Below are 22,276 nucleotides of genomic sequence, written 5' to 3' on the forward strand. Positions count from 1 at the left end.
GTTTATTTAGATTAGCTGCAGCAGCAGTTATTTGGCATTTCATATAAGTTTTTTTATGCTGATTATAAACATCTTTAAGAGCCAGTAGAATTAACTTGATACGGAGAACATTATGCATACTAAGTACCAGTCAGTTCAACCCCTACATCTGTGGTTCTACTCGGTGCCTGCTTGTACATAAAATCCCAATACAAGGAGGGTTACCTGAGGTCTTACTCCAGCTGGAAAGTTGGCATATGACCTCTACTGTGTTGTTGCATTGTAAAACCCAAACCAAAGAAAAGTTTAAGTCCTAGACTTGACAATTAGATCAGTTTTGTTGTCAAAGATATACCTAATATTATCTGGCATTTACAACTTTTTAGTAATTTATATAGGTATGTTGTAAAAACTGATTCTAAATAGTAATACAGAATGATAAATAGCTTACTTATTCAAATAGTAGGGAAAGCTAAGACTCTTGTACTCATCCAGCTGTTGGCGATGGTGTTGGCGTACAGGTCTCACTTTGGTTTAGTTTTTACATGCAAGTCGGTCTTTCCAAAAGTACAGTAGGAAACTAAAAACACCTATTTGAGAGCATAAAAGCGGTAATTGCCCAAGGTCCACAACTTTCAACATGGATTTCGACAGAATTGTGACACTTTTGCATTTAAAAAATGCAACATTATTCAGGCTCTTGTTTTACTATCAAGTATTGAGATTAGTCGAGGATTCTGTCCTTGCGACTATAGTAATGGTTTAAAAATACAGAATCTGGACAAACTAGTTACATCTCTTTGCATGGTATGAATAAAATGCTACTAAGTTGGTGTTTATCAATATAATACAAAAATAGCAAATAGATATGGTTGATTTTGTAGATATCTACAGTTGTAACAAAAGAAGACAAAAAGTCTTGTGAAACAGTCTGTCAGTGTGCAGGTATGTTTGATATAATTTTACTCTTTAAGCCTTTCTTTAAAAGCATATTATAAATGTGTTAAAATATACTGTACTGGAATTGTAAGTGGTAAATATATGGTAAGTTTTACTTTATCTTTATGTGTATTTATGCATGACAGTCAGAAATTAAAACCTGCCTCTAGACATGTAATTCAAAATCTTTGGTACAGCAAAATTAATCCTTTATGTGACAATGGGGCTGTTAGTAATAGTAAAAAAGATAAAAATTTGGTCTGTCTGAGATGTTGGCATTCACTTACTAAAAAACTTAACTAGTAATAATTATTATATTTACTGGAATAGATTCCATAGCTTGGATAATGAAACTTCTTGCATTACAGACATAACTTCTATTTTAGCAAGGGAAAGTAAGCTTATAAGAATAAATGTTATTTATTAATTATGTCACTTCATGATGGTATATTAATTTTGTCCATCTCTCTACCCTGATATCCTGTATGGGACTAGATCTCCAAGCATTATCTAGGAAACTCCTGCATGTCTTGTATTTGGTGTTTAATGTTTGCATTTTAATTATAATCAATATTGACTGTAATTAATAGTTGATAATTACGAATTGAGAGCAAAGTAAATCCAAACATAAATTGAACAAGAGAAAATACTGATTCATGTTAATTTCTCAACAACAAAAATTGATGCTATTTTAACAATAAACTCGTACTTATTAATTGATGTCTTTTATATGTTTGCATCTTTGTGTTTGAATTAGGGAACTATAATAGATGTGCTTATTTTTCAGATAACATCTTAGAAGAGGCTTTTAAAGCAGATAGCAATGTTGGGTCTCTGTTTGCAAATGCATACCTTGTCTATATTGGTTTATTAAAGGTAGGATATTTGAAAGTTATTTATCATTAGAAATGGAATATCATTGATAAGGTTGACATATTTTGGCAAATGGAGTGTTAAAGAGTTATCTTACATTTGAGCCGCGTCATGACAAAACCAACATAATGGGTTTGCGACCAGCATGGATTCAGACCAACTTGCACGTCCGCTCAGTCTGATCAGGATCCATGCTGTTCACTTACCAACCCTATTACAAGTAGAGAAACTGATAGCGAACAGCATGGATCCTGATTAGATTGCGCCGATGCGCAGGCTGGTCTAGATCCTTGCTGGTCGCAAACCCATTATGTTGGTTTTGTTGTGACGCAGCTTATTTTAGTTGGCAGTGATATTTTACCAGAGTAGACAGATGCTTGAAGTAAAAAGAGGAAGCGCAACTGGTTTTCTTATGTTCAACTTTTGAAATTTTCTGTTCTTTACATATTGACTTGTTAAAATACTTTTAAAATAAGTAGGGTTAAATGTAATTACAGGGTGAGGACAAGAAATACCGGCCACCTAGTGATATAACAGGACCATTGATAGTGCTGGAACATATTGTAAAACAAACCTACTTCCCACATCAGGCGAAGAATATAATTTCTGCTTTCATGAATAAGTAAGTAAAAACTAAAATATGACTTCATTCTCATAATAATTAAAGATATACTATGCTCATCTTTGTGTAAAAATTTTTATTGCAGAAATTTACTGAAATCTGTAGAATTTTAACTGAATATGACTTATTTAAATAAAAGAATGCACGCACTATATATGGGAATCTGTGTTCCTTTTACAGGTCAAGTAAAGCTGGTCTTTTTTAATGACACTATATATTCATACTTTGTCCACTTACAGTATGTAGGACTTAAAGCATAACTTATCTACATAGCATGTGAAGTCAAAACATGTTTATTTTATATTTACAAACAGATAGTGTAGTAATTATCAATGTTTTCAAATAACAAATTTGAGCATAGTATATCTTGAAAGTAAGATAGAAATGAAGAAATACAACATGTCTACACCAGTGCAGGTTCAGTAATTCAAAGATCTATCGTTTTCGGTTGTAACGAACCTTCATCAGGATAGACATTTTACAAAATTTTCGAGCTAAAGCATACAAAATATGGATGTCTTTTTATGTACTAAAAATAGAATTATGATAATTAAGTAGAATATTGTAATTCACATTTATAAATGCATTGTTTACTGTCACAAAAAAGTTTTATAATTTATTTATTTATCAGCAGCATTACAGTCAAATATTTATCTCTTTAATTTTTAATTGAGTTGTTTCCCTTTATTCATTTATTCTTCAAAAGTAAATGATGCGTTTGGAAAACCTTTGGTATTCCTTGATATATATTTAGTGCTATTATTTTCAGGCCACACCCACTGTTGGACAAATCATTTGCGGTAAGAGGGAAATTATTACAGGCTTTGTTTTCCTAGTGCTTGATATGGCAAAGAAAATACATTCCTGGAGTAGTGTTTTCTAATGTGTCTAAAACTGTATTCTGCAGTGTCATCTGAAACATTTAAATGGTCATTGGTGATTTAAAATAATGTATGCAAGTAACTGTTGCTATTGTAATATGTTAACAGGTATCTTTCATAACGTTTAACAACTGCAAGAATTTAATGTTTTTTGAGGGGAGCGTTTCTTATGGATTAATGTCAGTCATTAACGCAAAAAGTAATGAAAATATTTTTATGAAACTAGATATATGGATAGATGGCAGTATGGAGATTATGCACTTCTTTTTATATGCCCGAAAGAATTTCGGGCATATTATGTTATACCCCCTGGCGTCTGTCCGTCTGTCTGTCCAACCGTCCGCCCATTAGCAATTTGGTTTCCAGAGCATAACTTAAGTTCCATTTGGCCCACAGTGTTCAAACTTCATAGGATGATTGTCCATATTGGGTAGAAGACCCCTATTGATTTTGGGGTCACAAGGTCAAAGGTCAAGGTCACTATGACCCTAAAACAAAAAACAGTTTCCGGAGCATAACTTAAGTTCCATTTGGCCCACAGTGTTCAAACTTCATAGGATGATTGTCCATATTGGGTAGAAGACCCCTATTGATTTTGGGGTCACAAGGTCAAAGGTCAAGGTCACTATGACCTTAAAACTGAAAACAGTTTCCGGAGCATAACTTAAGTTCCATTTGGCCCACAGTGTTCAAACTTCATAGGATGATTGTCCATATTGGGTAAAAGACCCCTATTGATTTTGGGGTCACAAGATTAAAGGTCAAGGTCACTATGACCTTAAAACTAAAAACAGTTTCTGGAGCATAACTTAAGTTCCATTTGGCCCAGTGTGTTCAAACTTCATAGGATGATAGTTCATATTGGGCAGAAGACCCCTATTGATTTTTGGGTCACAAGGGAAAAGGTCAAGGTCACCATGACCTTAAAACTGAAAACAGTTTCCGGAGGATAACTTAAGTTCCATTTGGCCCACAGTGTTCAAACTTCATAGGTCAATATTGGCCCCACTCCAGGGGGTCGTAGATTTTCCTTATATGTATATAGTGAAAACTTAAAAATTCTTCTTGTTTGAAGGTACAAGGCTTCAAGTTTAAAGAATATTACAGTTTATGCCATGATTAATATATAAATAAAGCCTTATGTCTTCAGTTGTTGTGTTAATAATAACCAGTACTCGGCCGGCGGGGGATATAAATTCAACGAATTTGCTTGTTAGCTATCTATTTCATTCTTTTGTTGGCATTAATCTAACAATTGCATGAAAATTCGGAGTTCTGAATCCACAACCACTTAGTAACAGATGACGCACAACTCATTATTGTAGGTCAAATATAAAAACCTGTAGCTCTAGTATTGATTTTCACATAATTATTCTTGTTAGTGAAAAATTCAAGCATGGCTATTGTTTTTCTATGAAGTACTCTGAATAGTGAAGCATGCTGTCCGTCTCAGTTAACCTTAAAGTTTTACGGGTATTTTTGACCCATTAAACTATGGTAAATTAATTGTAAACCTAATTTAATTAATCAGAGTGAGTGGCGAGAGTCTGGCAAGAAGAAAAAGAAACAAAAGCCAAAGCCCACCCCAGCACCCACAGAAAATCACAATGACACCAAACCCGACAGACGAGATAATAGAGACAGAAATGAACGAGATAATCGTGACAGAAACAAAGAGCAGAAGGAAAATGGCGAGCGTAATTTTTGTGAACAGTCAGACAATTATCGGCAGCGTGCCCGTCGTAATGACAACAGACTGCCAAGGTTATCAGGGGGTCGTGGCAGACCAGACAGAGCTGGAGACAGACCAGAACGTGGTGAAGAGGAGAATGAAAAAGATGTTTATCGTGACAGGGGATTCGACTGTGGCAGGGGTCGTGGACGAGGGTTTGGTCCACGGCGTGGAAGAGGTGGTGGCAGTGGACGAGGGGTTGGAGGGTAAGTAAAAGCAAACTAGTTTCCTTAATTTTGATAATCTTTGTAAAAGCAATAAGATTCATTGTATTTGACAGCATCATTGAATTATTATGTAGATAGCTTATTTGAAATAAATATTTCATTTAAGATAATTGATTAATGAAGTTAGTTATTAAATTCAACATATTGCTATACACAGTTTAGAACTTGTGCCAATGTTTTCCTTACAATTTTCAATATATTGCATGTCATTATTCAAAGAACATTGAACAGTGAATGAGTGATACTGCTGCATTGATTTTTGAAACACCCAATACTGAAATTCAGTAACATGTATGTAAACAGCAGTTCTGTAAATCATATTTCAATATCGAAATGAAATTTGAAATTTACATTGCAGGACTTTCCGACCAAATAGAGGTTTTGAAAATAAGAATTCCCAGATTGACAATGGTCCTCAGATAGACACATGGACTAATGAAACAGCTGTGATAGGCGAGAAAGAACCAAAAAGTAAGTTTATTACCAAATTATGTTTTGGTCTACCAGGGAATATTTCCAGGATTTTGGGAACACTACCCATACCCATGGAATTGGGAATTTCAGTGGTGTTTTGTTAAAAATTGGGGGGAAAATGCATAACAATATTTTGCAGTGATTAAATGGATGCAAACAATAACTGTCTAAGATGGCATCTTCAAACATTTAAGTAGAAGCTCTTATTTGCAAAGATTTTAGAATTTTTATTCAAAATTTTCATTTTGTAACTTTCAATTTGGAATTTTTTTCCTGTGGATTGAGAAAATAATATACTATTTTCAATATGACCCAATTACTGCTATAAAATAAGCCCTAAAAAAATCCCTGTTTACAAATATACTCCAGAGTGGATAAACCAATATACACTGGGTTTTTTTTTTTTGGGGGGGGGGGGGCTTCCATGGCCCAGTGGTTAAGGTCGTTGACTTCAAACAATTTGCCCCTCACTGCTGTGGGTTCGAATCCCTACAGGGACTTTGGTTCCTTCATGTGAGGAAGCTATCCAGCTTGCTTACGGAACATCAGTGGTTCTACTCAGGTGCCCGTTAGTGCCTGAAATAATGCACGGAAGGGCACCTCTGAGGTCTTCCTCCACCAGTAAAGCTGGAACATCGCCAAATGACCTATACTGTGTTAATGTGACGTAAAACACAATCAAACAAACACTGGTTTTTGCAAAGTAATGCACAAGCTAAGATATATAGGTTCTCTAAAAAAAAGGGTACACTGATCAGAGGTAGCTGGTGCTTGTAATAGCAAGACTTGATACACATTGAATTGTATAGGCAAGCAAGACATGGTACATTGATTCCATTTATCCACTGTGATACTTGTCTCCTAATCTTTATAGCAGTAAATAGTGCACATCCATACAACCTGACCAGGCTTTATCCTGTTATTAGGAGGATAATATTTGTATTTTGTTATTGAACTCATGTAAAATCTTTAAGTACTATTCCAAATTCAAGATTATTTTCTTTCCAATGGAAAAAGATATTGTTATATATATATATATATAATTATATATTTTCAGTATCTAACTGGGGTGATTCAAAAGAAGATTGGAATGAGGATATAGATAGCTGGACTGAAAGTGTATGTTATACTATGTTAATATTTTCTTTCGGGATCTTGATATTTGCATAATGTGATCTTATTTATAATTAATATTAATTTCGTACATAATTTACATTCAGTCTCTTTAGAGCTTCAGTTCTAATAAATTTGAAGTCTAGGCAGATGCACAATTTCGTATTGGGAACATGTTATGCATGAATTTATATGTAAGGCTTTACTGTGTGGCATTAAAATCGAAAAAAGTGCTCATAATTTGATTTACTCTGCTCATTGCTCTTCTGAGATAGTTTTCTAAGATGGTCCATGTAGAGATTGATGTGGTCATTTTTTATTTTATCATAAAAAACAAAAGTATTTTTAGTCATTTTGGCCTACAGTCGCCTCCTAATGAAAACATAATTATAATACAGGCTGTCCAGCGTCCCTAAAATTCCTAAAAAATCCTAATTTTTTTCAGTTTGGTTAAAATTCCTAAAAAAGTTAAAAATTCAAAGGGAATTCCTAAAAATGCCCTATTTTTTCACTGAAATTCCTAATTTTTTTATCTTTTGTTATAAACATACTTATAACTTGTAAAACTGTGAAAATGATCTCGAACATTATAAACAAAGTGGACCATGTTTTAAACATGGTCAAAAATGATTTTGCCATGATTTGCTAACTCAAAATTGGTGACATTGAAATGGTTTTGTTCCAACTAAAAATTACTTTGACTATGTCCGTAACATTACTATTTCATAATCAAAGCAGTTCTTTATAATCATGTTGACACTTAACAGCAAAAACACTACCATATCATGGTCCTGAAACTTAAATCATAACCATAAGAGGTCGACTTATTTTGGAATATTTTGACACTGTTTTGCCAACTCCAGATATCTTGAATTTTATGTTTGTTCTTTTTTTCAAATGGCTGAAGTGGTCCATTTATATCATATCATATTTGAAAATGATCATTATAAAGCTGTTGTAACACAATTTTAATTAATAACATGTATAAAAATCTGTTGTCAAAAATTAATGTACAATTTGCTTACTCACAACCCTTTTATTCAAATCTGCATAATTTCAAAACAACATTGTAAAGTACTAAATATGTGAACATAGACTTTGCAAAATTAATTCTAACCATGTACACACATTTTGCAATTATGTGATCTAGATAAACTGCAATTGAATGATCTATGTGATGAACTTTTTTGATGTGCAATTCTGTGTGTTGATTAAAGATGCTTCCCATTTGTTCAAATGACTGTACAAGGCTAATGCCTTTTTACTTCCTACTTGTACAAAAATTTCATTTGTCCATATTCAAAAGCTGCATTGTGCATGAATTTCACTGTAGAAGAATTCCTTTTAGACACTCGTGGTTATAACATTCCCAAAACATAGGTAGAACAGATTCTTTTTGACATGTTCAACCATTGAAAAAGCATATTTCAAATATGGTTTGGACATGGTTTGACTATGACCATTTCCGCAGGTGAGGCAGTTGACCAGTGAGTCCACACTGGTAGACACCTTTGCTCTAACTAAACTATAGCATTATTTGTGAGTTACTTTTGTATCAAATATTCAAAGGTTAGCCAACATCATGGTCTTTTGGGCCATGGTACTTATAAAATTCTAAATTCTAGCCCTAAAATTTCTATTATGTACCCTTAAATTCCTAATTTTAGCCCTAAAATTTCTAAAATATTGCCCTAAAATTTGCCCTAATTTTATGCTGGGCCTGTTATATAAGATTGATATAATTTAGGATGCAGCATTGTAGATCTCTTAAGAATGTTATTTTATAATAAGCATTTAAAGAAAGTGATTTAAACTTAATGTAAAGATGAAGTGCATTAGTTATTTTGAATCTTAAGGGCTGTGGAAAGGCCTTACAAAAAAAGTTATTGTAAAGTTACATGTTTGAATCATTTCAGTTGGCAGAAACAAAAGTTATTACAGCCAGTGGCTCATCAGCATCAGAACCAACAAATCAAGTACCGATAGAGTCAAACGCACTCTCTAACACGTATGTTCATTAATATTGTGGGTAGGCGGGGATTTAGTGATTGTATGATGATCGTTGAAAATTTAAATCGAAATAATGTTTTTCCTCTATTTGAATAATGTCATAAAACTTTGTGTTTTATGTGCATCTATTTTTCTATTTCGTGACCTGTATTCTAGTACTTAGATGAAGGTGTCAAAGTGCTGAGTCAATACTTAGATTACAGCCATTATGATCTATTGATATTGCAGAGGTTATGATATTTTAGTTGACAAATTCTATTTCTAGCATATCTTTGAAATAACCCAGGTATATTGAATCACTGTTCTAATTGCTAATTGCAGACTTGTTAATTAAAAAAGAAAATAAGAAATCTGATTTTTAACATATAAGGGTCCATGACAGAGTGGTAAAAGTCAGTTATTCTAAACCGCTTGACAGTTTGAAATTGTCGTGGTCATCTAATTCTTAATTGTGAGGAAGCTACCTAGCTAACTTGCAGAACTTTGATGGTTTTACTAGGGTGTCTTCTTGTGCCTAAAAATAATTCAGGGAGGGGCACCTGAGGTCTTCCTCCAACAGTAAAAGTGAAAAGAAACCATGTGAGCATTGATGTGTTTGCGTCACTTTAAACCCAACTAAATGAAAAAAAAAATTTAACAAACCCTATTATCCTGTTTTTGCCAGGTTCGATCTCGGAGGATTATACCCAAAACATCTACAAAATGACATGAGTGCTGAGGCAAGATATATCAGTCAGTTTAACCAGCAGGCGACGGAGTCAATCAAGAATTGTATAGGGGTAAAAAAAAATGTTGCTTTACTGTGATATTTTACTTCCACTTGTGTATGTGTAGTTAGTGGTATGCCGTCTTTGAATCATGTTGTCCCTTATTGCTGTAGGTTTGAACCCTGTCAGTAACTTGAAACAGTTACATATGTAGAGGCTATCTAGGTAATTGGTCAGCGGAAGTATTTCTTCAACACTAAAGCTAAAATGTTTCCACATTAAGAATTAAGTGGGTGTTGATGTGATTTTTAATCATTCATTTTCTGATTTTGTCTGTCAAATGAAACTAAGTGGATGATAGCAATGGACAGTTTTTGAGGAAGAAAAACAAACAGAAAACAGTATGGCAGTCTCTCTTTAGAGAGCTTTTACTTGGAAAAAAGAATGAAATGATCGAACTTAAATGACACTTAACCCTTATCCCACTAAATTGCTTTGTCAAATTAAATAGTTTCGTTTCAATCATTAGTAGGGAATATTTCTTAGAGTTAATGTAACATATTGGCAATCGGTGCTGTTTAGGGAAGTATGATAAAAAATGACAATTGAATTTTTACACTTTCAAATATGATAGTGCAAAACAGTAATATCTGTGCAGGGTTATATTTAGATACTAGACAGTATGTAACTGGAGAGCTATAATGTTTAATGTAGTATTTATCTGTAATTATATTTGTTATTTCAAACAATAAGGAAGTGATTATGAAGAAGAGAGTTTAACTGAGAGATTGTTTTCCTTATGGTTAGATTGGTGAACTCGTTAAAATAAAAAAAAATCTCAAGGGTTCTGAAACAGTTTTAGAGAGTACATTATGATTACTGTTATTGTACTATTATTGACATTTATTTTGTACTTGTTTAAGTGGATTTTTTTGGGGGGTGGGGGGGATAAGATATTCCCTAGAAATCCTGTCCTATTTTCTTCAGGATCTTGTCTGTGTGAAGTGTACATAAAAATACCTAGACATTATGATGAACTGGTGGGACATTTCTATCCATATTTAATTGAGTGTTTTGTTAAAATTTGTTAAATTAAGCTATACTGTAGAATAACGATCTCCTTAAAAGCATTTCTTAAAAGATCATAGAAATTTCTCATAAAACATCTTGTTGGTACTGCAAAAAAGGAGAAGATATTGAAAAAAAGTCTTTGCAACCGTTAAAATTATTATTCAGAATTATTTTCTGGAAAAAATGTAGAAGCTAGTTGTGTAACTCTTTTGTCAATGTGTGAATCTAAAGTTCAAAATTACTTTTTAACTCCAGTCTTAGAGAATGAGGAAATAAATTTAGAATTGTTTTGCTCATATATATGTTGAATATAATACATGTTTTATTTTTGTTGTGTTTCAGATTGGATCTGGACAAAGTTCATCCCTTCAAAACTCTATGACCTCACAGACTGCTTCCAATGGTAATAGTTTAACGGGAACCAGTGTTACAGGAAGTGGTTTATCGTTTATGACAGGAAGTAGTTTATCAGCAGGGTCACAGTCTGTTGCTGGTCCCTCAAATGCCATTCCAGCATCATCGGTGTCCCAAAATGCAATGTTACAACAAAGACAGAAGCCTCAAAGATCAAAGTTACCACCACCATCAAAGGTATTATCATATAAACATTAATCTTCAAATTTTATATTATTCACATTGGATAATTGATTTCATCCTAGTTTTTGATATACACATATTTGATAATGATACAATGTTAGGAATCAGGTAAACTTGAGATAAATCACCCACTCGTTCAGTTCTTAACTATCTAATGATCTAATGAACATAGACACTGTATATATCATATTTTATGTCTTTGTGTGTTAATATGAGTCAAAATTAGGAACAACCCATATCAATTTGCTTATGACAGGTGTAAATAACTATATTTTGTAACATATCTTTTATAGACAATAATAATGAAGTATTTCATTCGTCGTTATCCAGTACAAAAGACATTCTTTACAATAAATTTTATTGTTCGTGATAAATGATAACATAAGTTCTGTAATAGATATCATTAAATTTTGCCTGGAACTAAAAAAGTACTTATTTGACTTTACATATTGTCTTTTAGATTGTTCAGATGTAGAAAAAATAAGATTTAAAGAAATGTTTTTAGATGTGTCATTTAAAATAGAACCAAAAAAAAAATCTTTTTTTTGCACACCAAGTGTATACATGAGTGAAATCGACATACATGGTTTGTATAGACAAGGATATTTACAATTTACAATTGTAACAGGTGCCTCAATGTCAGAAATGGAAAACTATGAATCATTTGCCCCTCACCTCTGGTACTACAATCCTGTTGAAGAATATTAAATTCTCTCCTATGAAAAATATCTAACCTGCTGCCTGATGTCTACAAGAATGTTTGGATTACATTTAACAAGTTTTTAAGCGTTTCTAGGGGTGTGGATCATCGGATAAGTGACGATCCGATCCGAACCACGATTCAGCACTTACGATTCACAAATCGAACCACAAATCTTTTGTTATCAAGACACCCATAAAAACATGTACATTAGTTATAAAAACATGTTAAATTAAAAAAAAAACAATACTAAACATTAAACATATAAACTAGGTTTATGTTTTTATTCTTTGGAGGAGTATTTTTGTTTTGTTTTTTGAAACCAATTACTTCCTAGCTCAGCATCATGGTACATGGTCTTTAACCGGAAAAAATTGTATTTAGTTAAACTTCATATGATTTATACTCAAATAGTATTTTTCTTGATTTTAAGAGTGTGAGAAACAGTGAAAGTATATAAAAAAATTAAATCGCAATCCACAATCTCTGGGCTTAAGAATATTCAAACTCGATTTTTTCACTTTGATTCGTGATTATCCGAGTACTCGGATACTCACCCCAGCCCTAAGCGTTACTATAGTGGAAATAAGTCTCCGATATTTATATTTTATTTCACTATAGTAATTTTATGTACTATGAAACACTATAGTAATTTTATGTACTATGAAAAAAAATTATACATTTTATTACAGGGCTTCCATTTGTGGAAGTTTGGAAGTCATTTACCCCTTGATTTTGGCTTGCGACTTCAAAAAATACAAAGATATAATGCTTTTCCTGCTTAACCTATATAGTGTTACATTCATTGTCAGACATTTTGCAGTCAGTTTAAAACTTAATGGAAGCCCTGCTGTAGGCTTAAGCAGGCACAGATTTGAGCCGAGCATCTTTAGAATTCTTGGTTGTCATGGCAACAGGTAACAGATAAGTTTGGCCAACTATTGCAATTCTATTTCATTTATGATTTTCAGATTCCAGCATCAGCTGTTGAGATGCCTGGTTATATGATGACAACATTGGACGTTCAGTTTGGTAACCTCGAGTTCGGTTCTGACAGCTCAGCATTCTCATTTAGAGGAAATGAATCTGTTAATAGTGCTTTCACTAGTGCTGATTCTAACAGGTGAGCTTGGTTATCTGTGGTTACAGTAGATTATACCCTGAAATATTTTATTGGTGTTGAAAAGTGTCAGATAGATTGTATATGGGTTTTTTGTAATTTAAAAAATGATTATTTTTTGTGTGTGCAAGGTTAGGCATGAAAGAGAGCCTTTTATCAAGCTCCTCATGTAAAATGAGACATGAAAAGTATCATGTGACTAAGTTTGGATCCTCCTGCTATGGGAGAGTGTCAGATTTATAATCTAGGTGTCCGTTGTTTGATCAAAGGGTGTGGCGAAATTTCTCTGTAACAATTGATCCTTTAACTAGTCATATGAGCCGCATCATGACAAAAACGACATAATGGTTTTGCGACCAGCATGGATCCAGACCAGCCTGCGCATCCACGCAGTCTGATCAGGATGCATGCTGTTCGCTATCAGTTTCTTTACTTGTAATAGAGATGGTATGTGAACAGCATGGATCTTATGTTGGTTTTGTCGTGACGCGGCTCATGGTTATTTGTCTCTCAGTGCTGATTTAGTGATCAAGTCTGTTACTTGCGGAGAAATTGTAATTACTGGTTAGTTATTTACGAAATCTGGTGTAGGGGTACAACCAAAAAATTGTTTTAAAAAAAAATTTGTAAAAATCACAAAAGCGAACAAATTTATTCCAGTAGGAACAATCTCTAAATTCTTTACCAGATTCTGTTAATCATAAGAAATATAGAGTAAGAAAAATAAGAGGACAAATTTGAGATTTATAAAACAGCAAACTGATTGATAAAGAGGGTTTAACCCCTGGAAACGTTGGTGGTTGTGAAATTAGATAGTTTAACTGTTTACACAACATATTTTATTTTGACAGCACATCAACTGTAAATGATCATGGCGGTGCAACTGTGGGTCAGGTACAGAATTTAAGTAAAACGAGCGAGTCACTGATATCAGGCGGACTTGAACAAAGTTCTCCTAGGAGCAGTTCCCTATGTCAGCAGTCACCATACACAACACGAACCAAACAGAACCAGGTATTTTCGTCTGGATTTATTTAGTATTTTTAGAGTTATTGCCCTTCACTTAGAAAATTTTTGCAATTTTCAACTTGTGTGTTGCAAGTTACTCAAAAAGGATTTGACATATTCATTAAACCTTATGGGCAGGTTGCTCAGCATATTTAGATTTGCACCTGGGGTTTCGCTTGTGGATTTATCAAGTATTTGTAGAGTTATTTCCCTTGACTTACTGTAGTAAAAAGAGTGACAGAAAAGTGGCGCGGTGGACACATTTCTAGTTTAAAGATTGCTGTTGAGTGGAATCAATATTTTATATTTAGCTTGTAAAAAATCATTTTTTATCCTATACAGCGTTTGAGCAAGCAGGTAGAAGTGTTAGTAGAGGAGCGTGCTGCCACTGAATCAAAAACAGAACATTTATTGGTAGAGATCAATGACATGCAGACAGAAGCAAAACAGAAAGTGGAAAATTTACATCAACCACAGTTAGAAGAGTTACAGGTATTGTACTTCAAGACCAATAACCTTGTTGAGCCATTTCTTTCAAATTTTCCCTAAATCATATCAAATTTCTGAAAACGTCAGATGAAGTGCCAGTGGTGGTAGAAAAAATACCTTAATAACCTTTAGAAAAACTACGATCTTTATGAATACGGCCCCTGACATTAATGGTCAGTAGTAGGAAATTTTCGTAACAGTTTTCTCAGCAACTACTTATCACGGCCTTTTGATATTTGGTATACAGCATCCACACCTGGTCCCATACTGTTGGATTCGATTTTAGGTCTGTCGCTTATCTACTTCCTGTTTCCCGATTTAGTTAAATTTTCAACATTAATTGTTAATAGTAAGAAATTTTCGTAACAGTTTTCTCAGCAACTCCTTATCACAGCCTTTTGATATTTTGTATACAGCATCAGCACATGGTATCATATCGTTAGATTCAATTTCAGGTCTGTTGCTTATCCACTTCCTGTTTGCCAACTTAGTTAAATTTTCAACATTAATGGTCAATAGTAGGAAATTTTCGTAACAGTTTTCTCAGCAACTACCAATCATAGCCTTTTGATATTTGGTGTACAGCATTAACACATGGTCCCATACTATGGGATTCGATTTTAGGTCTGTCGCTTATCTACTTCCTGTTTGCTGACTTAGTTAAATTTTCTACATAATGGTCAATAGTAGGAAATTTTCGTAACAGTTTTCTCAGCAACAACTTATCATAGCCTTTTGATATTTTGGTTTACAGCATCAACACATGGTCCCATACTGTTGGGATTCGATTTAAGGTCTGTCGCTCATCCACTTCCTGTTTGCTGACTTAGTTAAATTTTCAACATTAATTATCAATAGTAGGAAATTTTTGTAACAGTTTTCTCAGCAACTACTTATCACAGCCTTGTGATATTTGGTATACAGCATCCACACATGGTATCATATCGTGGGATTCGATTTCAGGTCTGTCGCTCATCCACTTCCTGTTTGCCGACTTAGTTAAATTTTCTACATTAATGGTCAATAGTAGGAAATTTTGGTAACAGTTTTCTTGGCAACTATATATCTCAGCCTTTTGGTATTTTGTATGCAGCATCAACACATGGTCCCATACTGTGGGATTCTATTTTAGGTCTGTCTCTCAGCCGACTAAGTTAAATTTTCAACATTAATGGTCAACAATAGGAAATTTTGGTAACAGTTTTCTTGGCAACAATATATCACAGCCTTTTGATATTTTGTATACAGCATTATCACGTGGTCCAATACTGTGCGATTTGATTTCAGGTCTGGCGCTCATCCACTTCCTGTTTGCCGATTTAGTTAAATTTTGACATATTATTGATCAATAGATAGTAGGAAATTTTGGTAACAGTTTTCTCAACAACTTCTTACCACAGCCTCTTGATATGTGGTTCACAGCATTGACATGACTGTGGTCCCAAATTGTGGGATTCCATTTCAGGTCTGATGCTCATTCTTTTCAGGTTTACCAACTAAGTTAAATTTTCAACATCAATGGTCAGACAGTGGTAGAAAATTTAAGTAACATCACAGCCTCATGATATTTTGTACACATATGCAACTGGGCCATTTCTGTCTTTGACCCATTTTTGTTGTCAGTTTTTGTGGGATAAATTGCTTCTGCATACTATAAGAAGCTTAATTATTTAGAATATCCCAGTGCTATTCATGCAAAGTAACTTTGGGTAACAAAAATAAATCATGAAAGAAGCAAACATTCTTTTTAGACATTTTCACATGATGTAAATAAAAAAAACCCACAATAACAACTAAAGTATTGTATTTGGACCCAATAAATTTTACTTTATTCAAAATTAACTAAAGAATTTGAGATTTGTGTGCTGTATTTACAGAAAGGTGACCAGTCACCCTCTGAGGCAGAGATGGAGTTACCAGCTGGTTGGGTATGGCAAGATGACTGGCAGAAAGATCTGGGCAGAGCTGTTGATGAAGAAGGTATGTTCATAGTAAGGGTATAGACGAGGCAATCTACGTCCATCTACCAGTACTAATTAGTCCCCTACCGGTTTACCGGAGGGGACTTTAGGTTTACCCTCCGTCCGTCTGTCCGTCCGTCTGTCCATCCGTCCGTCCACAAAACCTGGATCCCGCGATAACTTGAAAAGTACTGAAAATATTTTTATGAAACTTGATATATGGATAGATGGCAGTATGGAGATTATGCACGTCTTTTTCTTTTCTTCCTTTGTTGAAAATTCTGGTTGCTATGGCAACAAATAGGCTGAAAATATGGCAAATTTTACACATAAACTGGATCCAGTGATAACGCAAAAAGTACTGGAAATATTTTTATGAAACTTGATATATGGATAGATGGCAGTATGGAGATTATGCACGTCTTTTTCTTTTCTTCCTATGTTGAAAATTCTGGTTGCTATGACAACAAATAGACTGAAAATATGGCAATTTTTACAAACTGGATCCAGTGTTAACGCAAAAAGTAATAGAAATATTTTTATGAAACTTGTACCCTACCGGTTTACCGGAGGGGACTTTAGGTTTACCCTCTGTCCGTCTGTCCGTCCGTCTGTCTGTCAGTCCGTCAGTCCGTCCGTCCACAAAACTGGATCCCGCAATAACTTGAAAAGTACTGAAAATATTTTTATGAAACTTGATATATGGATAGATGGCAGTATGGAGATTATGCACGTCTTTTTCTTTTCTTCCTATGTTGAAAATTCTGGTTGCTATGGCAACAAATAGGCTGAAAATATGGCAAATTTTACACATAAACTGGATCCAGTGATAACGCAAAAAGTACTGGAAATATTTTTATGAAACTTGACATATGGATAGATGGCAGTATGGAGATTATGCACGTCTTTTTCATTTTTTCCTATGTTGAAAATTCTGGTTGCTATGGCAACAAATAGACTGAAAATATGGCAATTTTTACACATAAACTGGATCCAGTGTTAACGCAAAAATAATAGAAATATTTTTATGAAACTTGTACTATGTGTAGATGGCAGTCTGGAGATTATACATGTCTTTTTCTTTTCTTCCTATGTTGAAAATTCTGGTTGCTATGGCAACACATAGACTGAAAATATGGCAAATTTTACACATAAACTGAATCCAGTGATAACTCAAAAAGTACTGGAAATATTTTTATGAAACTTGACATGTGGGTAGATCATAGATGGCAGTCTTGAGATTATGCCTGTCTTATCTGTTCTTCCTATTTTGAAAAAATATTGGTTGCCTTGGCAACAAATAGGCTTAAAACATGGCAAATATAACAATATTTGTGAATAGTCAAAAAGAGCTGAAACTTTTTATGAAATTGCATCTTTAATTCCAGAGTTATCTCCTCTTTAAGAATTTTGCTTTTTAAAATGTTATATTTTGGTAACAGGGATGTTTCAAATATTAACTTTGGAGTGTCCTTCAGTCTGTCTGTTCTTAAAAACTTTTTCCTGTGATCACTTTTAAAGAACATTTCCAACAAATTTACTTAAAATAGAGAAAAATTTACACATTAGTGAATGGCCAATGGCCCTTCAGAATGCTGATGGGGTTCTATCCGGTAGGGGACTTATGGATTGCTTGCAATACTATGATAATTGCTTGTTAAAATGAGGATGGGGTGTACCTGGCCAAATGATTAACAATACTGACTTCATATCACTTGCTGTGGGTTGAAATCCCGCCAGAGACTTTAGATTCTTTCATGTGAGGTAGCTTTCCAGCTGGCTGAAGGAACATCGGTGGTTCAACTCAGATGCCCTTTTGTGCCTGAAATAAGGCACAGAGAGGCACACAAGGGCTCCTCCACCATTAAAGTTATGAACAGCTTAGCAGGCAGTTTTGTAAAATTGATCATAAATTTGCTTGAGAATGTAAAGAATTAATTCAAGCTTTGATTACTGATAAATTTATCCATGTTTTCATATTTAATATATAATTTTTAGCTTGACTATTCGAAGAATATGAGAGCTGTTGAAGTCCCCCTGGCATCCGCATCTGTGTCGGCGTCTGTGTTGGTTAAAGTATTTTGTAAAATTCAAATACCTCAATTAGTGCTTGAGATATTCAATTTCAATTGAAACTTGCAATACTTATTTAGTGTAACAATGTACATCAAATTGACAAGTTGGATAATTCTGTCTACAATATTGACAGAATAATGCCCCTTTTTAACTTGGAAATTTTGGTTGAAGTTTTCTGTAAAGTCAAATATCTCAATTATTGCTTGAGATATTCAATTGAAACTTACAATGCTTATTTATAGTAACAATGTACATCAGATTGACAAGTTGGATAACTCTGTCTGTAATATTTGCAGAATTATTTGCCCTTTTAAAACTTAGACATTTTGGTTAAAGGTTAAAGGTCTTCAAAGATATTTACTTGAAACTTTACACAGTCATGTACTTAGGGTCATAATTGGAGGGTCATAATTGCATGTCACTGACCAAGTTCCATAACTCAATCTTGCATTTAGGCTGATTCATCTCCCCTTTTCTACTTAGTCTCTTGGTTAATGTTTATATGCAAGTTTTACATATCTCAATTACTATTAAAGATGTTTATTTAAAACTTCCCATATGCATTAAGAATTATAATTGTAGGTCACTGACCAAGATCCATAATTCTATCTTGCAATTAGGCTGATATTTCTCCCCTTCTTCAACATAGAAATGCATGGTAAAGTTTTGCTTGTAAGCTGTTATCTCCATAACTACTGAAAGGTTTGTGCCTTTTTTGGGACAAATTAATGCATTCATAATAATAAAGTAGTGATTTGTTTGATAAAACATCTTAATAACAATGAAGCCTTTTCGGTCAATTTTATGTATTTATAGGTAATTAGCATTATTATGCTCAATAAAACACCATTGTGACAACTTTTTCGAATAGTCTAGCCAGTACTGTCCTCCGACAGTTCTTGTTTAAAGTTTTATTGCCTTTTTTTTCTTGGGAAATTCAATATTATAAGTGATCACATATACTGAAACAAAAAAGAAACTTTCTCCAAGTTTGAATGTAGATATTATACAGTAGTCAGTGACTACTGTTTTTATTTGTTTGGGTCGTCAGACCAAACAAATAATGGTAGCGAAATTTCAGAGTCTAATGTTCTTAATTGCAAATGCCAAAAGTAGTCCACTTTTTTGAAGCGGTTACTTCCCTTTTGTATGTACACTAAAGCCGAAAAATTCAGGGGAGATCACTGCGTAAAGATGGTCAAAGACAGGCGCATCAATTTTCAAGCAAAGTAATTCCCGAATGGTCGAAGATTTCTAATATTGTTTTCTGGTATTTTCTGATCGAAAATAACTAAATACAAAGCGGACATTCAATCTCTGACACAGAAGTTTATGACAAACCTAACAACAAGTAGTTCTCAAAACAGCTTAAAACTAGCGATTTAAAAGAAAGAAATATTTTATTTTGTTACAAGTATCCAACAAATTACAACGCATTTAAAGTTAAACAATAGCGTTGGCTTATAGAATTGTCAATAAATGCACAATCACAAATTACGCGGATGAATATGATTTTATCAATGAAAATACTATTTTTAGCCATGTAGATTACCGAATACTACACAAACCGAGTAGTGGAATATATAGATTCTACATGTCGGACTGTTTGGGCGAGAGGATTTTCGCTAAAATATTTACTTCAATTTTAAACAACAGGTTTACCCTGAACAAAATACCTCGAAATAAATAAGGATTACAAACCTGAATGCAATGGAAGTTCTAAATTTAGAATGACTTGATATTATTCAGACTTTCTGTGTATAACTTCTCCGTGGTACAGTGGTAACGCGCTCGCTTAGTGAGTGAGACGTCTCGAGTTCGAATCCCAGTCGAGGAAATTTTTTTTTTGTTAAATTCTTTTTTTAATTGTTTTTGTTTAGGAAGTAGCCATGATTTACAAGGATAAAGTGTGGCTGTCGTAAAAAAAGTACATAAATGATTTTTTGATGCAACTCTAGTTATGCAGAATTCCGTATGTGCCTTACAAAATGAATTATAATACATAAAAATAAACTTATACAGGAAAATGCATACAGATATACAGTACGATTTAGATTGCAAAGATCAGAAAATACCAAAGAACTTGAAGCCCTTTGATTCTTTATAAATATACATGCTTATAGTAAGCTTCAGGATTATTTACATCTGTGTTAAACAACAGTTAAAAGTCGTTACAAGCCCTAATTTAGAATAATATGGTTTTCTTCAGGCCGTTCACATATAAATTTAACCGTGGCTGAAGGGTTTTCGGGCTCGCTTAGGAAGCGAGAGGTCTGGAGTTCAAATCCCAGTAAAGGTAACTCATTTTTTTAAATTGTTAAAGTCAAATAAACATTGGATTGAATATCAGTGTTGCAATTAGTCTTATAGCCAATTTTCTACAATTAAAACGCTGGAAAGCATTGGTGGCACTAAACATATAATCTCACAACCTGCACCTTTCTTACATTCTGAGACCCAAACAAATTCAGCGCGTTCTGTGCTTTGATTTGTTTTTGTGTTCCCCCACTTTAGTGGCGGGCATTTAGATTTACCCTTGTCCGTCCTACCATCTGTCCGTTCTCTTTTGTGTCGCATGTTACTTAATAGTATTTGACCTAGAGTCATGAAATTTTACAGGAATGTTGATCAGCATATGTAGTTGTGCACCTCGGTATTTTCGTCTGGATTTATTTAGTATTTTAGGAGCTATTGCCCTTTACTTTTTAATTGTCTGTTAATCAGACAAAAATACCTTTTGCAACTTTCAACTTGTGTCGCACCCGCAGATTAACTCAAAAAGTATTTGACCTAGAGTCATGAAACTTTACAGGAATATTGATCAGCATGTGTAGTTGTGCACCTGCGTATTTTTATCTGGATTTATTTAGTATTTTTAGAGTTATTGCCCTTGACTTTTTAATTGTCTGTTAATCAGAGAAATTTACCTTTTGCAATTTTCAACTTGTTTCGCATGTAACTAAAAAAGGATTTGACAAAAGAGTCATTTAACCTTATGGGAAGGTTGCTCAGCATATTTGGTTTTGCACCTTGGGATGCGCTTGTGGATTTATTCAGTATTTGTTGAGTTAATTCCCTTGACTAAGTAAAAACCATTTCATTATGTTGTTATTTAAGAAATAATATATTCCAAACAGTGATTTTTTCGCTCAATAACATCACCGTTTGGAGTTCGGATGCGAGGAATTTTATATGATATAATGATGGGCATCCGAACGACAAACAGTGATTTTTATCAAGCGATTTGGATTAATTATTTCGATTCTAACACAACATCAACAAATAAATGTTGCCGTACTTGATAGTTAAGCAAAATTGCGCGTGATTTGTTTCCGTACTTTATCTCAGCGCCTAGAATTTTTGGTTATGTCACGTGTATAATGATTACTTCACAATTCTAAATATAAAACGTCAAACTGTGCATCTGTTGCATAATAACACACACTTTCTGTTCTTCTATGTTCAATAGGGAAAAATGCGGGTCGTGTTAGAATTGTTCCTTGAGTGCTTGAGTTAGAATCAACCAACTTTACAGGAATACTTGTTCATGCATAGCTCAAAAAGTATTTCACTTGTAGGCCTGAAAGTTTACAAGAATGTTGGTCAGCATGTGTACTTATGCACCTTGGGGTTTGCTTGTGGATTTATTCAGTATTTGTTCTTGCCCTTTACTAAGTAAAAGATTTTTAGTTTTCAA

The 22,276-nt window shown here is 33.8% G+C and overlaps 1 protein-coding gene across 1 annotated transcript in view; it reads left to right on the forward strand.

The window, feature by feature from the left end:
* The window catches only part of LOC132730360 (uncharacterized), a 34,857-nt gene that overhangs the window by 7,611 nt on the left and 4,970 nt on the right, over positions 1–22,276 (forward strand). The window contains exons 11-25 of the mRNA XM_060716270.1: positions 864–924; positions 1,706–1,794; positions 2,289–2,413; positions 3,183–3,213; positions 4,826–5,232; positions 5,612–5,724; positions 6,785–6,846; positions 8,757–8,848; positions 9,515–9,629; positions 10,971–11,219; positions 12,897–13,048; positions 13,897–14,059; positions 14,396–14,545; positions 16,420–16,522; positions 20,789–20,875. Coding sequence (XP_060572253.1) covers positions 864–924; positions 1,706–1,794; positions 2,289–2,413; positions 3,183–3,213; positions 4,826–5,232; positions 5,612–5,724; positions 6,785–6,846; positions 8,757–8,848; positions 9,515–9,629; positions 10,971–11,219; positions 12,897–13,048; positions 13,897–14,059; positions 14,396–14,545; positions 16,420–16,522; positions 20,789–20,875 — 1,999 coding nt within the window. The remainder of the gene's footprint in view (positions 1–863; positions 925–1,705; positions 1,795–2,288; positions 2,414–3,182; positions 3,214–4,825; positions 5,233–5,611; positions 5,725–6,784; positions 6,847–8,756; positions 8,849–9,514; positions 9,630–10,970; positions 11,220–12,896; positions 13,049–13,896; positions 14,060–14,395; positions 14,546–16,419; positions 16,523–20,788; positions 20,876–22,276) is intronic.

Source organism: Ruditapes philippinarum, unplaced genomic scaffold (assembly GCF_026571515.1).
Source record: "Ruditapes philippinarum isolate M1 unplaced genomic scaffold, ASM2657151v2 ctg2118_1_1_1_1, whole genome shotgun sequence".
In the NCBI taxonomy this organism is placed as follows: domain Eukaryota; kingdom Metazoa; phylum Mollusca; class Bivalvia; order Venerida; family Veneridae; genus Ruditapes; species Ruditapes philippinarum.